We start from the raw sequence: 26,672 nt of genomic DNA, 5'->3' as shown, positions 1-26,672 counted from the left end.
ACATCTTCAGCCTGAGTAAATTAAGCTGCTTATGAAACAATGCTTCAGATGGATTAAGATACAGCATTTAAACAGGGTGCCTTATCTTAATGAGAATATGCTATAATATCTTTTTTTAGCATACAGAGATAAATGTGTCCCTCCCCCTTTTAAAAAAAGACTAGTTTGGGTGCTTGTTTTTTATTTTTCTCTTTCTGGACTTGGCTCCTAGTTGGATACAAGACTCTTGAGGGTTTCATCTAAAATTCTAGAGCTGAGTAAACAATGCCAATGGGATGCTATTAAGACAAGCGTTGACGTGAATTATCAGGGGTTGTTGTTGTTGTTTTGCCAAGTATTGCTTTAGGCACTTACTAGGTTAGTAATAATCCTGTCACTATAAGAGAGTAGCAAAGAACAGCTAAAATTCCAGGACACAGAAGTTCAGCTTCAAATAGTTTATGGCTAGCTGCTTAGACCAAAGTTATGATAGATCTACAGTACTCTGTACGTTTTATGAAACAAATCATTACCATTTGACAGTCATCCTTTCTTACAAGATTCAGTATTCTGGAAAAAAATAAATTATGTTCTCTGTATGTGAATTCAATATTAGTATTAATTTCTCCCCCTTCACAACCATTATACTGGCCTCAGCTGCATGTCATGCGAAACCAAACCATGGATGATGATGATAATGATTTACATTTCTATACTGTACTGCCGTTCTTCTGAAGATCACAGGATGGTTTACAATATAAAAATACAAACATGCATAACAAGCAAAAATAATAGCTCCCCTGCACACAAGCAGTTTAAAATGCCATAGCTTGTTTAATTAGCCAAAGGCCTAATTAAAGAGAGAAAAGAGGAAAAAGAGGAATGTGGTTGCCTGGCAGCTAATGATATGTAGTGAAGGTGCCAGGTGAGCTTCTCTGGGGAGAGCATTCCACAAGTAGGAAGCCACCGTTCTCATGTTGCCCTCTGAACCTGTTGGAGATGTGCCACATGAAGAATGGCCTCTGATAATGATTACAGGGTCTAGGTTGGTTCATATGGAGAGATGCAGTCCTTGAGGTGTTGTGGTCCTGATAAACTAATGAAGAGAGTCCATGCCCTGAATGATATATCAGATACTGATGATTTTGTTGACATTTGGAACCCCTTTATAAAATAACCAAATGAACATCCTGATGACTGGCACTCACCTAATACACGTATAGATATATGGGAAATTTTGATGCATTGGTCTTCTGTTTTGGGGAAGGGAGTTCTTGGAATTTTTTCTTGAAAATTAATAAAATGTTTATAAAAACTGTTGCGGTCCTGAGCCATTTAAGGCTCTGTAGGGCAAAACATCTCTTTGTATTGGTCCCGGAAACTAGTTGGCAGCCAGTTCAGTCGAGGAGGGATCTGTGTAATATACTCAAACCATCTTGCCCTGGTGAGCAACCTGGCTGCTAAATTCTGCACCAGCTGAAGTTTCTATACCATCTTCAGAGGCAGCCCCGTGTATAACGTGTTGCAGTAATCTAACCTAGAGGTTACCAGAGCATAGATGACAGAAGTTAGGCTATCCCTGTCCAGAGAGCAGTGCAGCTAGGCCATCACCCAAAGCTGATTGAAGGCTCTCCACACTTTGGAGCATGAATGTGTGGACATGTCAAAAGATTGCAGCCACTTTGTTCCTCCCTGGTTGTTCTGCTGCTGCACTGTGATGAGCCAAACCATGGTTAAGACAAACCATAGTTTGGCTCATCACAATGTATGTTGCCTGAATCGAGGCTTGTGGTTTATCTCTCCTTGACTAACCACAAGCTGTAATGAAGGTTTGTTCTATAGTTTATGGTTTAGGGTAAAACAAGATTTTTCAATGTTTGAACACACATTTGGAAGTGTATGTGGAGTCAATCAGGGCACAAGTATCCACAACACCTTTTTATTATTAAAAAGAAAGAAATGATGTCAGGACTGGAATTCTGGTGTGAAATTGCTGCATTGTTATTTGCTAAAGAAAGGGGAGTCTCTCTCTGCCCTTTATTAGGTACTTAAGTTAAAAGCATCATATATTTGTGAAAGCCAAAATGCTGCTTTTGAGGTTTAAGAATATGTAGAACAAAAATGAAAATACCAAAACGCAACTGGAAGCAAAGGAAAAACAAAACAAAACAATGGGGTAAACAAGAAAGGTCTGGGACACGGGTGGCGCTGTGGGTTAAACCACAGAGCCTAGGACTTGCCGATCACAAGGTCGGCGATTTTAATCCTTGTGATGGGGTGAGCTCCCATTGCTCGGTCCCTGCACCTGCCAACTTAGCAGTTCAAAAGCACGTCAAAATGCAAGTACATAAATAGGTACTGCTCCAGCAGGAAGGTAAACGGCATTTCCGTGTGCTGCTCTGGTTTGCCAGAAGCGGCTTAGTCATTCTGGCCACATGACCTGGAAGCTGTACGCTGGCTCCCTCGGCCAGTAAAGCGAGATAAGCACCACAATCCCAGAGTCGGTCATAACTGTACCTAATGGTCAGGGGTCCCTTTACCAGTGTTCCCCAACATTGGGCCTCCTCCTGTTTTTGGACTACAATTCCCATTATCCTTGACCACTGGTCTTGCTAGCAAGGGATGATGGGAGTTGTAGTCCAAAAACAGCTGGAGGCCCAAGGTTGGGGAACACTGCCCTTTACCTTTACCTAAACAAGAAAGAGATTTAATGATCCAAAGCATGATTATGCTAAGAAACAGAAGAGGTAGCATATCAGAATTGTGAATGGTTGTTCTGGTTTTCCCTCAAGAAGGATTAGTAGAATCTGAAATGTATTGCATCCGTAAATCTCTTTCTTGTCTACCCCAATGTGTGTGTTGTTGTTGTTGTTGTTTATTTTTTAATGGATTTGTGGACAGGGAACTTTGGGGGGATTTTTTGGTTTGTTGCTGTTGTTTTTCAATGTAGTTTTTCTTAGCAATTTCCTGGCCACTGGCTTAGCAGCTTTTGTTGTTCCATCCAGGTCCCAGTAAATATTAGTTTCACACCTTCTCCCTTCACCATGTGCCTGATCAGACAATAAACATGCAATGTTTTAGAAGCACAACACTATCATAATTTTATGTCATAATTCTATGTCATACTTGGCGGATTTGGGTGGCAAACACTGCCCCCTCATGCATCTTCCCTTGAATGGCACAAGCTGTTTGTCAACTACATTCTCATGTGTCGTGAAACATTGTGTCCACAGGTAAGCAAGCTGCTCTGTCACAGAGCTTGACCCCCAAAGTGCAAGAATTTTTCATTAGATTTAAGGAATGGAGCTAAACAGCCCTCCTCATAGCTGATGACTCTTTGGAACATGCAGCTGTGGGAGACTGATACAAAAGGCTTGTTTTTTATTCCCTTGAAGTTTGTATTCAAAAGTTTTAAAAAGTTTTCTTAAAAATAATAATAATGGAAGTGGAAACTTGCTTCATATAGCTGGCTTCCCCCTCTTTTTGTGCATGGAAGTGTGTATTTATTGTGGCCTTTGTTCTCAAAACAATTTGAAATATTTTTCTTCATACCCATTGTTATCCTGCAATAAAAGAAAGCAAACATTTCCTGAACAGATATTGTGCTGCTTTTCTAGTAATTTAGCTATAAGAAGCAGTGTACTTTTCAGCTCTTGCTTCTCTGCTTTGCTGCTTTCTCTGAGAAAACGCAGATGACTCTGAGAGAAGCAGATGACAGATCGCTTTGCAAAGCCAAAGCAATTCCTAGGGATATAAATGGCTAGGGAAGGAAGCCATCTAAGAAGCAAAAATGGTATTGTCAAAGTGCTCCCAGTGGGTTAGATTGTGCTAAGTCCCATGTGGTAACCAGTATTTCAAAGTGCAACAGCAAATAGAGTAATTTTTCACAGATATGTATCCCTGTTCACAGATGAGCTAAGTCTATGGACTCCCAAGAGAAAATTACCCAGGCGCTATGTTATTGCAAGACTTCCAACTCCCATTTCATTTTAAATCCTTTTAGTGTTGTTCCAGGTTGGGCAGGGTGACCTTCTAAAACATCCTTCCGTATGGCTCCCTTTCTATGTTCCATCAGTAGTGTATGAAAAGATTAATGCTTAGATTACATGAGTGGTTCCATAGCACCACTGTATCTGTATCTTGACAGCTGACTTTAATGTGGAAAACCCATGTGATTTGAACATTTTTTTGCACATTACATATAAAAGTGTTTGTGTAAAGGTAAAGGGACCCGTGACTGTTAGGTCCAGTCACGGACGACTCTGGCGTTGCGACACTCATCTCGCTTTACTGGCTGAGGGAGCCTGTGTGCAGCTTCTGGGTCATGTGGCCAGCATGACTAAGCCACTTCTGGCGAACCAGAGCAGTGCACAGAAATGCTGTTTACCTTCCCGCCAGAGCGGTACCTATTTATCTACCTGCACTTCGTGCTTTTGAACTGCTACGTTGGCAGAAGCAGGGACTGAGCAACAGGAGATTCGAACCGCCAACCTTCTGATCGGCAAGCCATAGGCCCTGTGATTTAACCCACATTTTTTACACATTACATATGGAAGTGTTTGTGTAACAGCTATCAAAACTCAAAAGGTAATGTGAATGTTGGACATACATGTTTTCATGGAGAATGAAGATGTCAGTGACTACTAACCCTGTTAGCTATGAACTACCTTCACTGTTGGATGTAGTATGCTTCTGAATACCAGTTGCTGGAAACAACAGGAGAGGGTATTGTCTCACTGGCTGGCCACTGTGAGAAAAAGATGATGAACCTAGATAGGCTACTGACCTGAACCAGAGGGCTCTTACGTTCTTGTGGACTTGTGAGAATTCTGAACATACTTACAGTACTTACTTATAAACCACACTTTAGCTAAAAACGTTCCCAGAGTGGCTTACAATAATAAATAGAAAGATAGCCCTGTCCTCTGCTTTCCTGCTTGATATTACAAGGCAGGCATAGAAAACTTGCTTCATTCTTTGATTCATTCATTCAGTTTATGCCCTGGTTATGATGGAACTGTGTGTACTGTGCATACTTGGGGCTGTTGATCAGACCTAGACCAGTTTCCATGTGTGTTCAGATATAGGGCATGTTGGTACTTTCTTTATGAAACCAATCAGAATATTTTGCAGAAATCTAGAACCTATTTCATAGCCGATTAAGTAAAGCACCATGATGATGACATAATCTTTCACAATATTTTCTGCATCTCAGGAGGAGACATTGTACCAACTAAAAGTATTATTATTTCCTAAACATAATTTGTTTGTTTCTTGTGTCTGTTAAAAAGTTAATTGATTACCCTAGGCCAGCCACTGTCCTTCCTGCCTTGAATTGTTGAGCAGTTACTTTTGCATAGGAAAGAATAAAAAGAATTAATGTCTGTCTATATATACACACAAGCATATATATTGAGCTAGGTGACCCCTGGAGTTTGCAGTCCAGATGAGCGACATTTAACCAAAAAGCAATGCAAATGCAAACAATGGATCTTAATTATTATACACAAACAGATTTGTTAAGCAGAAAAAAATAAGAAAGACCTTAGGTCTAATGTATGGCAGCAAAGATGGGTTCTACAATCTTTGCTTTTAAAAGAAACAAATGCAGTCCAAAATATGCTTTCTGTGACATGAAAACACTACGATTTGATGCAAAGGAAGAGATCCTTTGTATTTTCTTTGGTGTTCTTTAAACATAGCCTAGTCTTATAGGAGATGCCTTTGTATGAGCTAATTCCTTGTGGCTAGAGGCTTTCTCTTGAGTGATGCAAACATGTGGGTGGGACCAGCCAGCATCTCTCCTCCCCCTTGTCACAGGCAATGTTCTTACAGGAAAAGAAGTTTCCATTTGGTTGTAGCTTCAATTAAAGGGCAACATTGTCACAATCTAATCTATTAGGAAATTGTGAGTAGAGATTATGATGCCTGTATAAGCAAGCACTTCCTGTTGTGTGGCTACAGAGGCTTAATTTAACTCAAGAGGCAGCAAAGTTTCATTTTTGATTAAAATTATGAGGCATACCTTTTGGCAAAGATTGTGTGATATTTTTGAAATGCTATGGCTCATTGGGGTAAATTCATGAGTTTTCTAACTGTAAGGTGGTACATAATGCTCAGACATACAGTGGTACCTTGGTTCCCAAATGGCTTAGTTGTTGAACAAATTGGCTCCTGAACGCTGCAAACCCAGAAGTAAGTGTTCCAGTTTGCGCATGTTTTTTGGAAGCCAAATGTCCAATGCAGTTTACGCAGCTTCCAACTGAATGCAGGAAGCTCCCACAGCAAATCAAGGAACTGTTTCGGGAGTCAAACAGATTCCCAGATCGGATTAAGTTTGAGAACCACTGTGTGTGTGTGTGTGTGTGTGTGTGTGTGTGTGTGTGTGTGTTTACTGTTTTCAGCAATTATATGTTCAAGGTGCAACTTGGTGACCTTCTACAGGTGACCTTCTATAACATGTTGGCAGTTGATATCTTATTCTTATCATTTGGTAGGATAAACACCGTGGGACAGCTGAGTCTTGAGTAGTTCTGCATAGCAGATGACAAACGGCATTCCAGTTGATGGAGAACCTGCCCCCAATCTTCCTTGGTTGCAATGTCCATTATCTCTTGACTGTTAGTCATACTAACTGGGATTGGTGGCAATTTGAGTCCAATAACATCTGGAGAGCCACAAATTCCCTACCTCTCATTAAAAATTTCCTCATATCTCATAGCTCTGCTGCTGCAACTTCTTGTACATATGGGAGCCCTGATGTGCACAAAGCATGCATTCCCTGATCCAAAGCTACCATGAGAATGGCTGACCTTCCCTATGTGCAATATATACTTTACATCTGGTAACTGTAAACATTTTCTCGCTTTTAGTTCATGCTAGTTCATTAATTAGTGTCCCCTTTTAATTAGGCAGCTGGATATTGATGGTTCCAAATGGATTAGTTTGGTTGGGTGAGGGAATGTCACTATGGTTCTCATCATTTTCAAAAGAGCCAAGGCTTATGCATATTTGTTTTCCTTTGTCCCTGTTATCTCATGCTTTGTGTAGCATCTTGCCTGAGAGCTGGGTTTTGGAGAACACAAAAGCTTGTTGCTATTTTGTGACATTTTGGTTGGTCCTAAAGAATGTATTCTCCAACTGTGGGTTTTGGAATATTTGACTCAGTTATATCTCTGATGTGTGGTACTTTCAGCTTTGCAATTGCTCAGATTTCATTATTGACCTTTATGAAAGTGCAAACTATTGACATTTTACTGTGTTTGCCAAACATTTGTTAACAGAATCATTGAATTGTCAATCTAGTTGACTGGGACCCTCAATCTTAACATATGAGAGAGAGAGAGAGAGAGAGAGAGAGAGAGAGAGAGAGAGAGAGGAGAGTCTAAACTCTGGTGTCTAAATTTTGAAAATGCTGTGAAAAACAATCTGTCCATTTCTTTTCTGCAGCTTTCCCAAACTCACTTTTTTTCACTGTTTCCTGATATTTTAAACTTCTCTTTATTTCTGTTTTCCCATACATGTTATGTCTTTATATAACAAGCCTTCAGGTAGGCCCCAAAGAAAGTACTTAATTTTAGGCTGTGTGTGTGTGTGTGTGTGTGTGTGTGTGAACTAAATTGAGTACTGAGTACACCCACCCACCTCAGCTTGGTCTATTTATATTTCAGTTACTCTGTGAAAGCACCATCATTTGCTTTAATGTCTCAATATTTCTTAATTCAGTTAATCAGTTTGGAAAGTTGGGCAAAGTGAACCTAATCCACCCAACCTATCTCAGGGTAAAACACTGAGTCCAGAGAGAAATTCTTTAAGGTGATATAAAGGTGTGCTTCTGTGGTTGTCTGTGATTATGATGTATGGTTAAAAAGGCTTTTTTGTAAGTTAGCTTTGCATGAGATCTTTTTGTAAGCTGGATGGGGGAAATACAAAAATTAAGTACAATAATCTGGACCCCTCTCAAATTAAACTATTTAATGCTATCAGTCCATACACGCTACAATCCTCCATGCATCTGTGCAAGAAATATAGAGGTGGGCAGCTTGATCGTGTGGGTTGGACTTAACTCCTGTGGTCATTTGATCTACGGCAGCTAAAGTGGTTATAGCAAGTGTGGAGATGTCTTGCTACAGTTCATTTCCTAATCTTCTATAACTCATCCTCAGTTACAGGGCTGATAAACATCACATTTAATGGAACATAAGAAACTATAATATATCCTGTCCTCTTAAAATATATCCCCTGACACACCCTAGATCATACCCTGTATATAAGCTTTGATGGAGCAGCCCCAACCACGGCTGACTTTACAGCACTGGCACTTGTGGGTTGCTAGTAAAGCACAGCAACTGAAAGAACCAAGCCTTGACTTTTGCAGCAGATGTATTATAAACACAATCTGGTTTTTAGTTGGAAGTCCAGCACTGTGACTCATAGTGCCGCAGATTGCTCAAGGTGCACACATACTTGTCATTTTCAGAACTATTCTAGGATGCTAGAACCAGACTTAGAGTAGCTGTCAGCTAGCGTAGCATCAGGGGTAACAGCCTGAGCTCAGCTACAGAAGCTGCCACTTCAAATCCCAGATCACTATGAACTACTTTCTGGCTCTGGGCAAGCCAGTCTTCTCTCAGCTTTGTGCCCCCTCCATCCTAATTACAATAAGCTAAGGAAGCTTGCCCCCTTCTAGTTTAAGGCCCCGAGACCACTATACTGCTCTGTAGCACTAAAATGTTCTTTGAAAGCCCTTGGTGTAAACTGAGGTTGTAGCATTTTACTGATTAATCAGTCGGTCAATAGTCAGGCAGAAAAATTATATTATTTTTTAGTGTAAAAGCTGAATATGGAAAGCACCATTTTAAACAGGCACACACACATATTCTAAGAATTTTCTATCTGGCCATTTAACATGGTTGGTCGTCATTGGGCTTCTTTTGTTCTTTCCCCCCCTTTTTTGGCACAGTAGGTGCTTTTTTGAGGGGAGCCCTAAAAATGTACTTTTGCAAACCTTGGTTTGCAATGCAGATATCTCCCTCTTGTTTTGCAGTTATCTGGTTTTTGCTACAGAACTATTGGCAAGCAGCACCTGAGTTTGATATTAGAGGGAGCAATTGTGTTGCGTGCCATTATTAAATATAGCGGTCATTTTAGCAGACTTTCAGCCATTCAGAGATGCAGCATTTCAGAAAATTCATAAAGTGATTAATCTATTTACAGCTGCATGTACTGCAAATACAACATAAATTGCCAAATGCAAGTGAGACCAAACAGTGACAGAAAACAGAAAATGAAAAATAGACCTGGTATTTCAGGTTAGGTGCAGTAAATTACCATGTTATTCATTGAAATCTCTCCAGGCCCAGCTGCTCATATATCATCTGTCAATAGCCTAAATTCCATATATAAATTTATGTCATTTTTGTGTGCTGTCTCTAAATGTGCATTATTCTCAGAGGATGCTTGGAGTTGCACAAGTCATGTGACTCTGCAATATGGCTCATACTTTCACAAATCCCCCTAAAGAGCTAACCTACATTCCAAGGAAATGAATAGAGTACCCAGTTCCACCACTGGTGAAATATTAATTTGCAGGCAAATTTTTATCCCAGCATTATGACTTTAAACCAGTGGGGCTAAACAAGAATTCATGGTTTGTGGATGACTGACATACGCAGTAGAGGCTATTCCACTAGGGCTATTAGGGCACAGCCCTCCCAATGAGAAAGTCAAGCAATTTTTAAGGACCTCCCCCCCAAAAAAATATCAAAGCCACATACTCTTTCCTGCCCCACACTCATTTTATAATTTCACGAACTTACAGAAGCTTGTGGAGGCTTTCTTTCACAGGAATAGATCCACCATTTTATGACCGTAGCTTCTACAGGTGCGCCTGTCACTGGAAGTGAGCCCAATACACCATCCCAGCACACCTGCTGGGGACTGTCCTGTGAGTTGACCAGTGTAGATGTGGTGCATGTCATGGGGCTGGAGACTCACTGGTAACCTGAGATGGGTGGTGCCAGGCCCGGCCCACTAGGACTGGGAACTGCTGCACCTTCTCAAGGCCCCTTGTGTGGGCCTCCCCCATGTTTATATCCTACCCATTGCCATTTCCACACAAGACGTGGCAAAAGCTATGTGCAAAGTGCCTAACAGTCATGTGCTATCCACCAAGAAAAGGCAAAAACCCCTCTATCAATGGTCAATGGTTGCTGAGAGGAAAATTCCTTTCCAGCTCTGAAAACCAGTGGCCACTTAATGCCTTAGAGGAAGACTTTAAAACCAAGGGAGGGCTGGGAAATCTGGTCCATGTACAGTGGTACCTTGGTTTACAAACTTAATCCGTTCTGGAAGTCCGTTCTTAGACCAAAGCGTTCTTAAATCAAGGCATGCTTTCCCATAGCAGCGGGGGACTCAATTTACAAATGGAACACACGCAACAGGAAGCAAAACATGTTCTTATTCCAAGGCAAAGTTTACAAACCAAAACACCTATTTCTGGGTTTGCAGCGTTTTTAATCCAAGTTGTTCATAAACTAAGCTGTTCTTAAACCAAGGTACCACTGAAGTGTGTGAAAGAAATCAATAGCGGAGCTGACCAGTGCTGTTAAAGGATCTGACATTCCACCCCCTCCCAAGAGCTTACCAGGCCCTATGAAAGGAGTATTTCAGTCAGAAGACTGACTGAAGGGATAGCCCAGTCAGTAGAGCATGTGACTCTTAATCTCAGGTTCATGAGTTCGAGCCCCACTTTGGGCAAAAGATTCCTGCATTTCAGGGGGTTGGACTAGATGACCCTAATGGTCCCTTCCAACGCTACAGTTCTATGATCTATGAAATGAGAATGCCTGTGAAATCCGAGGTGGGAGAATTGGGGGACACTGGCTATTGTGGCATCGGTGCTGCCCCAAGGACTGGCACCTGCTCTTAATTCTTTGCTGGGCCACTCTTTCTATTTGGGATCTTCACACGGCGACACAACTCTACATGTTTGAGTTGATTGCAGTTCATGGCCCACTTTGAAAGCCACATATTTGGTTAAGTGAGTGCAATATAAATACTGCAGTAAATAAGTTGTTTCAGAAAAAGAGGCATTCATGATTTAGGACTATCTTGTCCAAAGAGTGTTAATTTATGTATTTATCTCATAGGATTTATAAACCTCTTGATTGTAAAAACAAACCAAAAAAAACTGAAAGTGGTTTACAAAATACAAAACTGTAAAATCAAGAAAAATTGCAACCCTACTTTAAGACATACCAAAGTTAAAACACTATAACAGATTAAAATTGCATCAGCTTTTGAAGCATCTGGGTAGGCTTGTCTAAACAGTAATGTTTAAAGCAGGTGCTGAAAAGAGTACAGTGAAAGCACCTGCTTGATTTCACTAACATGTAGGCACTGCCACACTGAATGATCAAATTCTTACAACGGCGGAATCGGTGATTGTAATAGATGGTTGATTATCATTCAGAGATTTCTATCCTGGTCTTCTAATGCATTCACATTAATCAGAATGGCTTACTACAATCACAATGCCATAATCCAGAATAAAACAAAAAAATACAGATCAACGATATAAAAGCAGCCACAGTAGACAGAAAAACAGGCTATAAAAAGCTGGGTTTTCCCCCCATAGAAGCTCATCTGTGCAGCACAACAAAAGCATATCAGAATTTGGAAGAAGTCAAACAAAGCTCCTGATCATAAGGATCTGGCAGGCTGGCAAGGGAGGAGATGGCCTCTAAGGAGCGGATTAGGCTCTTTGTGTGAAAATAATTATCCCAGTACCTTATTCATAATATTTTAATGTTATGAATATGAAGCTATTGATTATTTAAAAAGGAAACAAAAATGTTATCATATGTTCAGTAAATAGGAGGAAAGAACACATAACCTTTGCTACAATAGAATTGAAATTTTATGGCAAATTTAGCGCTTCTTCAATAATGAAAGAAAACCCAGAAGCAAATCTTCCTGTATAAATATATACATGGATGAATGGAAAATTGAATAAATTTTTGCAATTATGAAAAGCACAAAAACACATGTTCTGTTTACCTAATGAAGTTTTAGACTATTTCATAAGAATGAATGTATTTTTTGTGCTAATCAACATTTTTAATATCTTCTACAGTATTGTTTAGATATTATTCAGTATTAACCAATATTATTCACAGACACAGCAATCAGTGCAAAAAATTAATAAAGCGAAGTTGTTTCATACCACCGGCTAAATTATTAAAAATGCTACTTCCTCCAGTTGTAACTTAGAACTGTTGGCTGTCATTTCATTGTTCTAAATCTAAAGAGAAACAATTTTCTCCCTTGCTTACTGCAGTTTAATCCAGGCAACAAAGCTTCTTATCTATGAAGGATACAGTAATCTGAACTACGTCAAACTCCAGTGGCATCTGTTACATCTTTTAAAAATGAAAAAGCTTGCTGAGCTGGCGACTTTGATTTTATAGCAACAGGCAAAGCAAAGGACAAGCAGCCTCACTCCAAGTCCAGTATAAATGGCTAATTGTCTTGGATGATATTGCAGTAGTAAAGAACAAACAAGCAGTCCCTTCCACTGAGATACTGGAGTTTGAACACAAAGTCTTATTTTTTTCAGGGTATCATATCTTACATACTTCTATGAGAGCAAATTATGTGCCTTTTTTAAGGGGAGCAATTGGAGAAGAAATGCCCCAGATGGGAACAGGGGTGTAGCTAGCTGCTCTGGCACCCAGAATGGTGGGGGCAGGGCGATCCGCATATGGGGCCCCCATGGTAAGTGCCGCCCCTGCAGTGTGCCATTTTGTCACCCCATCAGGGATGACACCTGGGGCGGACCGCACCCCTCTTTCTATGCCCTTGGATGGGAATCACAGATGGAGGGGCTTCAACACTGATAATGAATATTTATGGATAGAGATTTCCCATTAAACAACGTTTGCTTTATTTTTGTAAGCTGCTTAGAGGGTCTATTTACAGTCATTTTGTTAAATAAACAATAAAATAAAATAGCTGGCCATTGTTGACACCTCCACCCAAGAAACACAATTCCACTTACTTGTCTTATGTAACGTCAAAATTCACAGGGCAAATTCCGCTATAGGGAGGCAATATACTTTTGCCATGAATTAGCTATATTAAACATACCTTAAAAACACAATATGCAGTTGGTAGCTAGTGCATCACCAATTACATTAATGTTTCAAAAGTTGAATCAGCTACTCTCACGCCTCACCCCTGCTTTAATTCTTCCTGCCTTGGCTTGATGGAATTAAGTGGCCAGGCCAAATAGATTGTCTGAAAAAGATAATTGCAAATCAACTTTGGGATCAGTTGCTTCTGTTTGACTGATCCTGCTTGGGTTCTTGGCCAGCACCTGATATTTCAGACTGTAAGTTTAGTTTCAGAGTGGTTGAATACAATGAACTGAGGCCTGTACAGCAGACTGTATCCAGTCTGTGTCTGAGACACAGCAGAACAGAAACTGAGATGAGGGTTGCCTGGGGTTGATCTTACTGAATAGGCTTGATAGTGGGCATAAATCCCCCCCTTTTTTCCATTGATCCTGCCTTGTTTTATAGATACGCCATATGTTGATTGTTTTTGATACCATCCTTTTCTCTGTCTAGTTCATACTTGTGTACTTTAAATCTTGATCCAGTCCCTCCTGTCAAAAGAGATTAGTAGATTTTGGCATTCCACGGGATGAGAAGATACTCACTGATAGCTTGTTTTCCCAGATGAGGGTGTATTCTTTATCCCCATCAGAAATGTCTTAATCAGGTCAGATAACAACAGCTGTCTGGACATCCTCTCAAGAGACAAAAGCTTCTGCTCAAAATTCTGTCTGCATCAAGAAAGGAATGGTTGTTTGGTGCTCGCAAAGGTTACAAATTTATTGTGAAGGGGGGGAGGTAGTTTTCAAAATTTAGGTCCAAGCCACATTTGATTAACTTCTGTCACCTAGAAGCAATAATCGTAATCGGTCTCAGCTCCTTTTGCTAGACTTCAGGATGCACAATTTTTTTCTGTTTATAAAAGTATTTCTCTACCACCCTCTTGCAAAACATCAGGTACAACAACAAATTTTTTTAGCGATACAAAGCATCTATGAAACATGTAGTCAGAGAGACTATATATAACTATAAAAGATTCTATATTCTTTTGGAAGCCAGAGACTGGTCAAGGTCCAGAATGACCTACCACTACCAACTCAGTATGTGAGGACACGTGGCAGCCTTCCTCATATACCTCTAGAACAAGGATGGACAGACAACCTTTGGCCCTCCAGATGTTGTTGAACTCACATCAGCCCCAGCCAACATGTCCAATGACCAGGGATTATGGAAGTTGGAATCTGACATCATGGAGGGCCACAGGTTCCCTGTCCCTGCAGTATCCCATTGTGAGGGTGGAGGCTTTTGCTTTTAAACAGTAAATAAATAGTAAAGAGTACTTAATGTAATTGTTTATAAGGAAACAGTTGAAGACAAGGTCAAAACCAAGTGATTTGCTTTAATAATCAGGACCAGAGGATTATTGCATCTATATACTATATCGATTGGACATAAGCACCATGGCTTTAAAATAGGAAAAAAGAGAGGAAAATCAGCTGTAAGCAGGTCAGAAAGTTGGTTATGGGCCAAATGGCAGCTCTTGCATTCACATATACATATCATAGTCTAAGCAAGATGTTTTGGATGACTAGTGGCAAAAAGCACATCCATTTATTAACACTATAATATAACAAATGAAGTATGATTTTATATAGATATAGGTATAGATATAGGTATAGGTATAGATATAGATATAGACAGAGATATAGAGATATAGAGATATGTAGGCACCTCCCTACTTCCAGGCTCCCACGTGCATAAGTGAAATCATGTAAAGTGGGGAGCAGCCCATATAATACAGAGGGCACATGGGGAGGAGTGAGAGACCCTGGAAATCAGTTAGGGCCGCTGCCCAGCCTTTCCTCAACCTGCCTGCCTGGCTGCGGGGAGCCAGTGTGCATGGTGGCAGCTGGCCATGGAGGGCAAGGGGTTATAAGGGCACACAGCAGAACTGGTGCTATGACCTAGCATACAACGCCAGCTTAATTTAACACTGGCTTCCCATACATGGGATTGCTCCCTTGAGCCATTTTTGGGATTTTCAGCATTAAGGAAACCTCTCACGTTTCTCATCAAAACAAACCATCAAACCTTAGAGTTTAGTACTATCCTTCTCTCTTCTTCTCCCATTACCTGTTATGTCACCCATGCAGCAAACAGATTGTACATGTCACGGTGGCAATTAATAATATCCTGTGAAGGCTCCATACTTCCACTGCAAAAGTCATCTGGGCTAACAAAAATGGATAATGTGAATTCATCTTCACAGACCAAAAAATGATGTGCCTTAATGTCCCAAGTGATCAGGTTTCCAGTACAGTGAGCAGACAGCAATTAATTTCCACTCACTATTAATCAATTTAAAATGCATTTGATATTTTTAACAAAAGCTATCATAAATCAAGATTAGTGTGTGTGTTTGTTTACTTTCTTTAAACTGGAAGTTGTTCCATTACTACCCCGTAAATCAAGTGCTGCTGTCATTATGTACCTTCTTTTAAATTAAATCAAATACTGCAGACGCTTCATGGTAACTCCTGGTAGTTTATTTGTTGTTCTTTTTCTTTCAGAGCTTGAGGCAGAAGAATGGTGCAAACATCTTTGTATAGAATGTCTAGGAACCAGGCTTAATGATATAAGCCTTGGTGAACCTGATCTACTTGCTGCTGGAGTACAGAGAGAACAAAATGGTAGGTGTTTAGGTCATCTGATCTCATTTATCTAGGCTACTCTAAACATTCTTGCCTCAACTTGTAGTAATTCATTTGTGGTACCTCGGCTTGGTTCTTTTATCTCTGACAAAATCTTGGTATGATGTTCAAAGCCCAAATAATTTAAAAAAACAACAACCCAGTAAATTGTGTGCCTATTTGTTGCACATGAAAATTGCACTGCAGTATAGGATTTGTAGTATTTATGACTGACAAAAAAGGTGATGTGGGATGTCATTAACTTACAGCTTATACTAAAAAAAAATTTTAGAAGATTATTAGCATTATTTAAATTTGTATACCGCCCTTTATCCAAGGATCACAGAGCAGTTCACAACATAAAAATACAAGATGAGAAAATAAAGTACATAATTAAAAAATGAAAACAAACCAACAACCTCCCCTCCCACAAACACAAACCATCTTCAGAGGAGGCCCCACATATAATGCATAGACAACAGAAGTTAGGCTATCCCTATCCATATAGGAGTGCAGCTGGAACACCAGCTGAAGTTCATGGAAGGCACCAGAGAGGCTATGTGAACCTCAAGTGACAGCAAAGGATCCAAGAGTGCTTCCAAGTGATGTACCCACTCTTTCAGAGGGCGTGTAGCCAACCCCCAACTCAGAAAGTCATCCAGGATACCATGGTTATTGGTATCAAAAGCTGCTGAGAGGTCAAGAAGAATTAAAAGGGACATATTTCATCAGTCTCACTCCTGGCAGAAATCAGCATACAGGTTAGCCAAAGCAGTTTCTGTGCCAAAACTGCACCTAAACCCTGATTGAAAAGGATCTAGGAAATCAGTTTCATTCAAGAATGCCTGGATCTGGTCCATGACCACCCGCTCAAGAACCTTACCCAAGAAGGGAACATTGGCAACTAGCTGGTAATTACTTAGATTTTCCAAATCCAGGGAAGGCTTCTTAAGGAGTGGACCACCATATCTCACAAGGAGGCATATTCTGAATAGATACCACCAAAATAGACGACGGTCATTATCTAGTGTTAAAAAGAAAACCCTTCCTGGATTAATGCGCAGGAGATACCATGTATTTCAGAAATGCTAGCAGAATTTTCACAATAATGTTTGAGGTGTAGTCGCTGGAACTGAAGTACTGGGCCTGAACTTTGCTCTTTGCAAACTATGGAAAGTAAGTGTGTCCTAGAAGGGATCTCCATGAGCTATGACTGTCACAGTAGCAGGTAAGCACTGATGGAGCTGCTGGTCACATAAGTGGTCTGAACTGAACGGAAAGCCAGGATTGATGCTTCAGTGCACCATTTTACTACATTGACAGTTGACTACTAGTAGAAATGAACACAATTAGCATGCTTATTGTCCTGTGGTAAATAAATGGGATGAAACAAACATGATTAGGCCAGCAGACACAAGGTCTCTGTGCAAGGCACACCCATAAGGAACCAAAGAGGTATGATTAGTGGCATCATTTAAAATGTAAGGAGTGAGTGAAATTGATGTTTCAGTAATATTCTGTGATGAATCATTAGGTACATTCCTTCAGACATTGCAATTTTGATAAATATCCCCCAGCGTAGAAATTTACATTTAAATTAACAGAGCTAAATCTGTCACCCTAACTCTAGAAAGCAAATCAGACATTGTGCTTGTATGTAGCAAGAGGACATGATGTAAACTGTTCATTAATAAATTCATTAGCTGTGGGGAGAAACAGCATCTCTATAATAGGAATATAAATTTGGGTGAATCAACTTCAATGTATTCACCTGTACAAGTCCTATTTAAATGGATGGTAGCTTGTGCAGAAATTTCCAATGAATTACATGTCCTTTGTTTGTTGTGAAACCCATAAAGAAGAGATTGTTCTTAACATTGAATTCCACCCTGTATTTTTCAGGGTTGTAAATATTCTGGTTGTAAATTGTTTTAACTGGTATTAATATTGCATTTTTATATTGTTGCCGCATGGTGAAGGGCAGGAAAGAAATCTGATAAATAACAACAGCAACAGCCACTCTGTTTAATTAATTTAATTTAGACAGGTGTTCATGCGGCACAAACCTTCACAGTTGTTGGAAAATGAAACTAATGGAGTAGTTGAAATGTGATGAGCGCAACTTGGGAAGAGGTGGCAAATAATATAAAGCCAGGACCTAAGCTGAACCTTGAATTATGCCTTTCATTGTTCTTACACAAATATTTTGGCCTCACTCTAAGAACATAGCCACAACATTTCCTTCTGTATCTCTATTAAGAGCACTGTGTCGTTGTCCCCCCCCACACACACACCGATTGTGTTTGTTTTCTTCCACTTCTGTTCATCTGCCTTTTCATTTTATTTGCACATCAAAGATCTGTAATGCAGCAGCTAATGGATGGTTAGCTGTGCTTTGTATCCAGCTTTCCATCTGGGATGATTTATGCAAAATGATATGATTAGAATCTGAAATCCTTTTGGTTTACAGTTGTTTTGCTTTATTGAGGTGAAATGGTATACACGGGTATGGGATTTAAAGAATGAGTTTGTGTTTTTCTTTTATTATTTAAATGATGATTGCCAAGTTTTCTGCATAATTGAAGTGCTTCATTTAGGCTTTGCATTGTTCATTCATTATGGCCTATGCCATGGTTTAGGTGGTCATCTGAACTGGGCTACAGTCCCTACAGAACAGTTCCATGTGTACACTTAAAAGCATATTTGAGATACACTATTTTTGCTTTTTATTTATAAAAATATTTCTAAACTGCCTTGTTAAAAGATGTCATGATGATGTGCAATAAACATCATAAAATTATAAAATTATAAAACATAGAACAAATGACCCACACAGAATCAAGTTAATTGTCTGAAAAAGCTTGGGGGGGGATTCCGGTCCAGGATGAAATATCAAAATTGTAAGTGTTTAAATAGGAACAGTGTTCTAAAGTACTGCTGCCATTGCACTAAAGGCCTTAGTTTGTGCAGAAACTAACCACTGGGACAATCAGGGCTTCTCTAGATAATCTCAGTGATAGGACTGGTATGTTAGGGACAAATGGTCCTTAGAGTAACCTGCAATTAGCTGCAATTTCTAAACCAACCTAAAGGGTAGTCCCACATAGAGAGAACTGCAATGGTCCAAACTAGCAGATGCCAAGGCATGCACCCCTGTGGCCAAACTATCCCTGTCCAGGAATGAGCATAGCTGCTGTACCAGCCAAAGCTGTAAGAAATCACTCTTAGCAACTGGGGACACTTCTGCCTCCAGTAATAGTGATGGCTCTAAGAATAGTCCGAAGCTGCAGTGCAGCCCTGTCAAGAAAAGGCATCCTACTAATTTTCCAAACTTGGGAATGACTAACCCACGGGTTTCTGTCCTACTAGGATTGAGCTTCAGTTTCACTACATCTGACTAGATCTGCTAACCAGCCATTATTTAACTTGCCTTGCAAGTAATATAATGTTCCAGCATGTAAACAGGTACAGTGGTACCCCGCAAGACGAACGCCTCGCAAGACGGAAAACCCGCTAGACGAAAGGGTTTTCCGTTTTGGAGGCGCTTCGCAAAACGAATTTCCATATGGGCTTGCTTCGCAAGACGACAGCCCATAGGGAAATCTCCGGGACAGCGGGGAAGCGCAGCGCGTCTTCCCCACTGTCCTCGGACCTCCTCCCGCCGCCCGGCTTCAGAACGAATCTCCGATGCCGGGCTGGGGGGGGGACGCCTCCTCCCGCCGCCCGGCATCGGAACAAAGCTCCGATGCTGGGCGGGGGGCGGGAACACCTTCTCCCGCCGCCCGGCATCGGAACGAAGCTCCGATGCCGGGCGGGGGGGGGAACGCCTCCTCCCGCCGCCCAGCTTCGGATGGCTTTCCTGAAGACTTGGGGTGGGAGGAGGGTTTTCCTTCCCACTGCCAACATTCAGAATGCTGTTCTGAATGTTGGCGGTGGGGAGGAAAAACCCTCCTCCCACGCAAGCCCCGGGAACAGAGGGAAAGCGCTGCGCGCCTTCCCCTCTGTTCCCGTACCTGTCCTGAAGGCTTGCGGTGGGGAGAAAAGCCCTTCTCCGCACCGCCAGCCTGGCAAGCGGTTACCTAGGAACGCATTAATTGATTTTCAATGCATTCCTATGGGAAACCGTGCTTCACAAGACGAAAAACTCGCAAGAAGAAAAAACTTGTGGAACGAATTAATTTCGTCTTGCGAGGCACCACTGTATCAGAGAAGTAAACACCAGTAACCTTCAGAATGGTCCTTACAAGAATGGTTTGAGATGGAGCTGTTATTTTCCATCCATGAGCAGTCAGCTGTATTTTATTTATTTATTGTTTAGGTTGCATCTCTGATCAATCACATTTGGCCTGTTTATCTTCCTGGGTTCTTCCCAAGAAGCCAGTATTTGTTTATCTATTTAACTTAGCGATTATATATCTGAATTGGTTTATAGAGAACATTCTACTCCAAAGCAATTGCTAAATAGTCCAAACCAAACAGAGGATCTCATTATCTGTCTCCCTCTCCCTCTGTCTGTACCAGGGTGATTTCATTTTTCTAAACAAATTCTGTCTCAACAACTTTATTCTAAATTTGTGTCACTCGCTTTCTGCAACTGAAAACACATTTGTTAGCAAGATCCAATAATGTTTTGTGTACATATGTCCATTAGCTTTGCTGAAAAACCCAGGGAATGGAACGATTTTCTGTAGAATCTTTTCAGTGCCTTGCATCATTCATGGATGATTATTTTCTGTTAACTTTTTAGCCACTTGGCTCTATTCCTGTAGTGTACCAATGCATAACTTTTTGTCTCAAGTCCTGAGTAATCGCTGTTGCTTCTGTTTCTTTGCCTTGCAGCTGATGTTCAATTTAATCATGAACATTTCTTCTTAATCCATGACACCTCACCTTAGACACTGACCTCCAATGCAGAGCAGACAAATGTCTCTTGACATTTTGAGTATATCATGTTGCCTGAATGCCCTTTTCCAACAACATGCTCGAATAATTAAAGGAAGCTATGGGTTTTCTTCCTTTCTGTTGAACTTTTAGGTTTTGACTGTATTTTTTGCCCCACACCCAGAATGAAGACTTGATACACGGATTGGTTAAAGGTTATATTTATTGAAATATAACAAGGAAGACTTGTGCCAATACAAACAGAAGTGTAAGCTGGTATAACCTATGCTAGCAGGCATAAAATCTCATGCTTGCTGCTAAGCACCAAACCGTCTCAGAGCAACTCCATCACCCAAACTGAAGGGAGGCAAAAAACATACTCCCATAAAGGGAAACCATATGTGGATTGATTGACAGGTGCCAGCCACCCCCGCTGCTCAGCATTCAGAAGGTGGCACCTATGAGGCTGCAAGACCACCATACCAAGCTGCCCCCCCAAAGCCATTCAACAGTGGTGGTCCTTAGTGGAGTGCCCCCCACTCAACACTGTAAATCTGGTTACAGATGGAAGACCTGAATAATCAGTAAACAAATATCCTGAAAACTGTGAAAATCAGAAATACCATATAAAATCAGAGTATTCTGCAGTGGAGACATGGCCTTTCATACTTGGGATTTAGTTTTAAAGTACTTGTTGCAAGACTGACACCCATTAGTGTGATTAATGAGAAATATAGCCTCAGAGAAGAGGATGGATAGCCGTGACATTGAGTGAATCAGCTTAGGAGGTATCACTGGGACAAAAATTAAATGGACTGAGACAGAAAATAACATTGAGACTAACAAATTTACTTATAGCCATTTGGGAGCTTTAATCTTTGACATATACATAAGAATTCTTTGGCCACATAAATTTCTCAAAAAAACTTTTCTCAGTTTTTCTCTGGTTTATTTCAGGCTTGTTTTTCTATCACCTGTCAAAAATTGCATATCATTTTGGAGTGATATGCAGTGAGTTGCAACTCCTTTGTAATCCCTAGCACTGGTTTTGCTGATTCTTTGCAAGATTAGATCCTACATTGAGTTTTAAGTTATTAAAACCTCACTTTTTTAGGATAATCCTGTTAAATGCTAGGTCATATATGACTTCAGTATCCAGAGATCAAGACACAAGCTAATGCTTAGTGGTTTGCATGTGGGAGGCAGAGGTAATATATGTGCTACGATTACAGAAAAGACTAGTATTAGATGAACTGAAATCAGTAATGGAGGTCCATCTAAAGACACAACTGTTGTCAAGGATAAGACAGTTGTTGGTGGAAGAGTCCATCTGGAAGAAAATGACAGTGGTGAGTGATGGACAGCTATGCAAAGTTGCTGTGATGCTGGATCACAGCACTACTAGACCAAGCCTGTAACCAAGATTGAGAAACGGAATCCATGTGGGTCTTCCAGCAATGAAGTCATTTGTTTAAACCCTACATTCTTAGCAAAATATGCCTCTGCATTCTGAAGCACTAACACCACATCACCCAAGAGCAGCAAGCTTTTCAAGCTCGAAGTGTGATGCTTGTTTTTTAATCCAGTCAAATACAGTAGCAGTGCTATTATCTTTGGAACAGATTTCCAAAATTGTGAATTGGGTGGCAACAAAATTCTGCTGCTGTGTTCTTTCTCCCACTCTCAGCCTTTTGAGGCCTAGATCCATTTACTATGATAGCAAGAGGAAGCCCACAACCTAAAAAGGGACTGAATCCTTCTTCCTTCAGTTGTGGCAATGACAGTGCTCACTAGAAGCAGAAATATATACTGCTGCTGCATTTGATAACCGTAGTAGTAGTGCATTAGTACTTGTTTGTTCTCAGTGTACAGGAATCATATTGAACTGATATAGTATGTAGTCTTAAATAAAAGTCTTGTTCTAACTCAGTTTTTTGAAATATTTTTTTGGGTAGAATACATCAACACATTGCCTTAAAATGTCATCATTCTAAAAGAAAATATTAGATAATCCAAAATTTTCCAATTTCAGGGAGGAGGGGGAAGCTTTGGAAAAAATAGGGAAATATTTTTTCTGATTTTTATTTTATGTTTTAGCTTCCCCTCTCCTCCCAGCCCTAGGCCTTCACATATCCACTCCCAAAATCTCTATATTTCCATATTCTTGGGCTTATGCTGGTCCACATGTGCATAGAGTAAGTAATATGTTAACTGAAAATTAAAGAATACCTGATAAACATGGCTTCTAAGACCATCACCTACTGTTACATCTGAAAAGGAGCTGTCACAGACAGTGCATCTGAGTTATGTGATGTGACAATATCTCCCAAAGTGGAAGTATTGGGAGACAACTGGTAAAATAACAGAAGTGGAAAGATTGTGATCTTCCACACCCCATGTATGAAGATTACTTAGATGTGATGTGGAAAACCTGTGGATCAAGGTTTCGGTAGTGGGGGGGGGATGGAATAGCCAATAGTAAGGAGACAATTTGGGTTGTGACAAAAGCATAGGGGAGGGTTTAACTCTACATGGTATTCTTAATTAACCATTTTCCTCCAAAGCTTCTATTGGTATCTAAATGACCAAAAAGAAAAATTAGTTCCATTGTGCAGTTTCATCTTACATGTTTTCAGATTTTCTTTTTTAAAAAATAATAATAATAAGATTTTCCAGAATTATAACAAAAACCACAAAGCAGAATGACACACAAAAACAGAAACAAAAAAAGAAAAATACATCAATGAACAAAAGAAGAAAAAAGGAACAATAAACAAATAAACAATAACAACAAACTTAATTCTTTACAAATCCAACCAGTGGCGTAGCGTGGGTTGTCAACACCCGGGGCAAGGCAAGTAATTTGCGCCCCCTAACCCATGGATTTGCGCCCCCTAACCCTAACCCCCAGATGTTGCGCCCGGTGCGGCCGGCCCCCCCTGCACCCCCCACGCTACGCCACTGAATCCAACCTTTTAAACATCTTGGTTAACTTCCTCTAGTCCCTCCCTTCTGAGTTTCCTTGTAGTTAAAAGTAACAGCTTTCCAATATCATTATTAAACTAAAACAATTTCCAATTATAGTCCATCTTATTCACTTTTCTTAATATTCTAAATCCCATTTATTTAATTATAACTTAGTTTAATCCTAGGCCTATTTGTTTCTTTCAAGTAATTCCTAATTTTTTATATTACAATATTTATTCAAATAGTCCTTAAATTTCCTCCAGTCCTCTTGAAACTCCTCTTCTTTCTGGTCGTGGATTCTTCCAGTCAGGTCAGCTAGCTCCGAAAAGTCCATCATCTTCATCTGCCAATCTTCCACTGTTGGTAGTTCTTGTGGTTTCCAATTTTTAGCAAGTAATATGCGGCCGTTGTGGCATACAAAAATAATTTAACATCTTTCTTGGGCTTTCCAAACCTGTTATTCCAAGAAGAAAGGCCCCTGTTTTTTTAATAAATGTATATTTCAACATTTTTTCCAGTTCATTATAAATCTTCTCCCAGAAGTCTTTCACCTTGGGACAAGTCCACCACATATGGAAAAAAGTACCTTCTTTTTCTTTACATTTCCAATAAAGGTTATCACTATTGTGATAAATCTTTGCTAGTTTTACAGGGGTCAAGTACCATCTATACATCATCTTCATAATATTTTCCTTTAACATTGTACATGCAGTGAACTTAACCCCTTTCTTCCATAGCCTCTCCCAATCCTCAATCATTATATTATGTCCTTCTCTTGCCCAATCAATCACATCTCTTGCCCAATCAATCATAACTGATTTAACTTGTTCATCCTTTGTATGCCACTCCAACAACAAATTATAAATTTTAGACATATTCTTAACTTTAGTATCTAACAACTCCGTTTCCAATTTGTTTTTTTCTGTTGCAAAACCATTTCTCTTATCCAACTTATATAATTCATTAATTTGATAATATTGCAACCAATTCACTTTATCTTTAATTTCTTCAAACGGTTTTAATTTAAAACCTTCCTGATCCTCTAACAGCAAATCTGAGTACCTCAACCATTTGTTTTCCATATTTAACTTTTTGGGGGCCTGTGCTTCCATTGGCGAAATCCATTTTGGTGTTTTTCTTACTAAGAGATCTTTATATCTAGTCCATGTTTTCAGATTTTCTAATGAAATATGTTGATGCTTTGTTTGGTTTTTTCCCTTTGGAATAAAAAGGTCCATCACAGTAAAGAAGCTCTTTCAAAATAGCTTGCTAATTGAAATTATTAATGCAATAAGAAGAAGCTAATGATATCATTTTATGAAGGTCACTGACAACAGACAGTGTTTAACTGTTACATTATGCCATTGAGCATCTGTTACTAATGATAAAGAGGTCTCAGCTGTGCTTCCAGATGTACTATGAGCTGTCTTCTGAGAGAGTTGCATTGATGTATTTAAATAGGTTTATTATTTACATGCTTGTCACTAGACTGAAAGGGAATTACCATCATAATGCAACTTAGCTCACTATTTTCACCATGATTTTCCACTCCTTTCCAGAGCGCTTCAATGTTTACCTAATGCCTACACCAAATTTAGATATCTACGGAGAATGTACAATGCAGATTACACATGAAAACATCTATCTCTGGGATATACACAATGCTAAGGTGAAGCTGGTGATGTGGCCTCTCAGTTCTCTGAGAAGATATGGGCGGGACTCAACATGGTTCACTTTTGAATCTGGAAGGTAAGAGACAATTATAGAAATATAGTAAGTAGATTGACTCATATGGAATAATGTTTTATTATTGCCATGATGTGACATGAAGCATCAGTGGACACTTTTAAGAGAAGTTGTTATTTTTCTGTCTGGAATTTGATTTTTTTTTTATTTCTTTTAATGAAAGAAGTTCTAAAGAAGTTCCAAACTTTCTTTGACTTTTCACATCAAGTATACATACCTGACAACTGAGCACCAGACTTCATGCACTTGATGAAGCAGAATTTAGTCCATGAAAGCTGTTTCCTGCTTGGCAGGGGGTTGGACTCGATGGCCCTTGTGGTCTATTCCAACTCTATGATTCTATGAAAGCTTGTCTTGCATCTAGTAAAAATGGAAGCGTGTCATCATGTAGGCCCTACTGGAGGATTTGTAGTGCCTCTTCACAATCCTGGATTTGCATTAAATCAGGGAGGGGGAGGGGAATCAAACTGAAGGCAGGTTGCACAACTGCAGTGGCCATGGCATGGAAGCCCATCCCTCCTCCTCCACCACCCTTGCTTTACTCAAACTTCTGTTATTGTTTAAAACAGCTGCTTCTCCCCCTTTCATTGACCTTTCCTTTTCACTGTTCTCAAACTTCTCCCTCTTCCTTTCCTGCTGCCTCTTGTCAAAGAGATAAGGAGTCCAGAGCCCTAAAAATTCCATAGTGCCCTCACAGAATGTATTTCACTCCTTGTACCATATACTATCTCCACCATGAAGCTCCAGATTCCCTGTTTCTATTTAGAACATATATTTCATTAGGAAGCAAATGCCCATATATTTACAGCGTCCGTCAGCTGAACTTCACCTTCTCTAACTGAACATCCTGAACTTGCCATTAAGATTCTTTTCATCTTAAAGATACAGTAGCATATATGATCATGGGATATGTGTGCAAAGGGGGACTGCAGAGGGAGAGAAAGGAGGGGACATGGAAATTGGAGATGTCTGTGTCCAAGGGAGAGTTGAGAAAAGGAAGGAGGAAAAAGAAAATAAAGGTGAAAATGCAGGTAAAGGTAAAGGGACCCCTGATAGTTAAATCCAGTCACGAACAACTCTGGGGTTGCGGCGCTCATCTCGCTTTACAGGCCGAGGGAGCCGGTGTGTGCCCACTCCGCAGACAGTTTTTCCGGGTCATGTGGCCAGCATGACCAAGCCGCTTCTGGCGCAACAGAACACTGACACCAGAGCAGTGCACGGAAATGCCGTTTACCTTCCCGCCGGAGCGGAACCTATTTATCTACTTGCACTTTTTGGGCTGCTTTCGAAC

At 40.1% G+C, this 26,672-nt stretch overlaps 1 protein-coding gene across 1 annotated transcript in view; it reads left to right on the top strand.

Moving 5' to 3' along the window:
• Positions 1-26,672, top strand: part of DOK6 (docking protein 6) — a 188,574-nt gene that overhangs the window by 108,857 nt on the left and 53,045 nt on the right. Inside the window, exons 4-5 of the mRNA XM_081205656.1 lie at positions 15,668-15,787; positions 25,195-25,384. Of these exons, the coding sequence (XP_081061782.1) occupies positions 15,668-15,787; positions 25,195-25,384 (310 nt within the window). The remainder of the gene's footprint in view (positions 1-15,667; positions 15,788-25,194; positions 25,385-26,672) is intronic.

This window comes from Podarcis bocagei, assembly GCF_964188305.1.
Source record: "Podarcis bocagei genome assembly, chromosome: 8".
In the NCBI taxonomy this organism is placed as follows: domain Eukaryota; kingdom Metazoa; phylum Chordata; class Lepidosauria; order Squamata; family Lacertidae; genus Podarcis; species Podarcis bocagei.
Note: the sequence above shows the minus strand (reverse complement) of the source record. Positions and strands in the feature narration are given on the sequence as shown.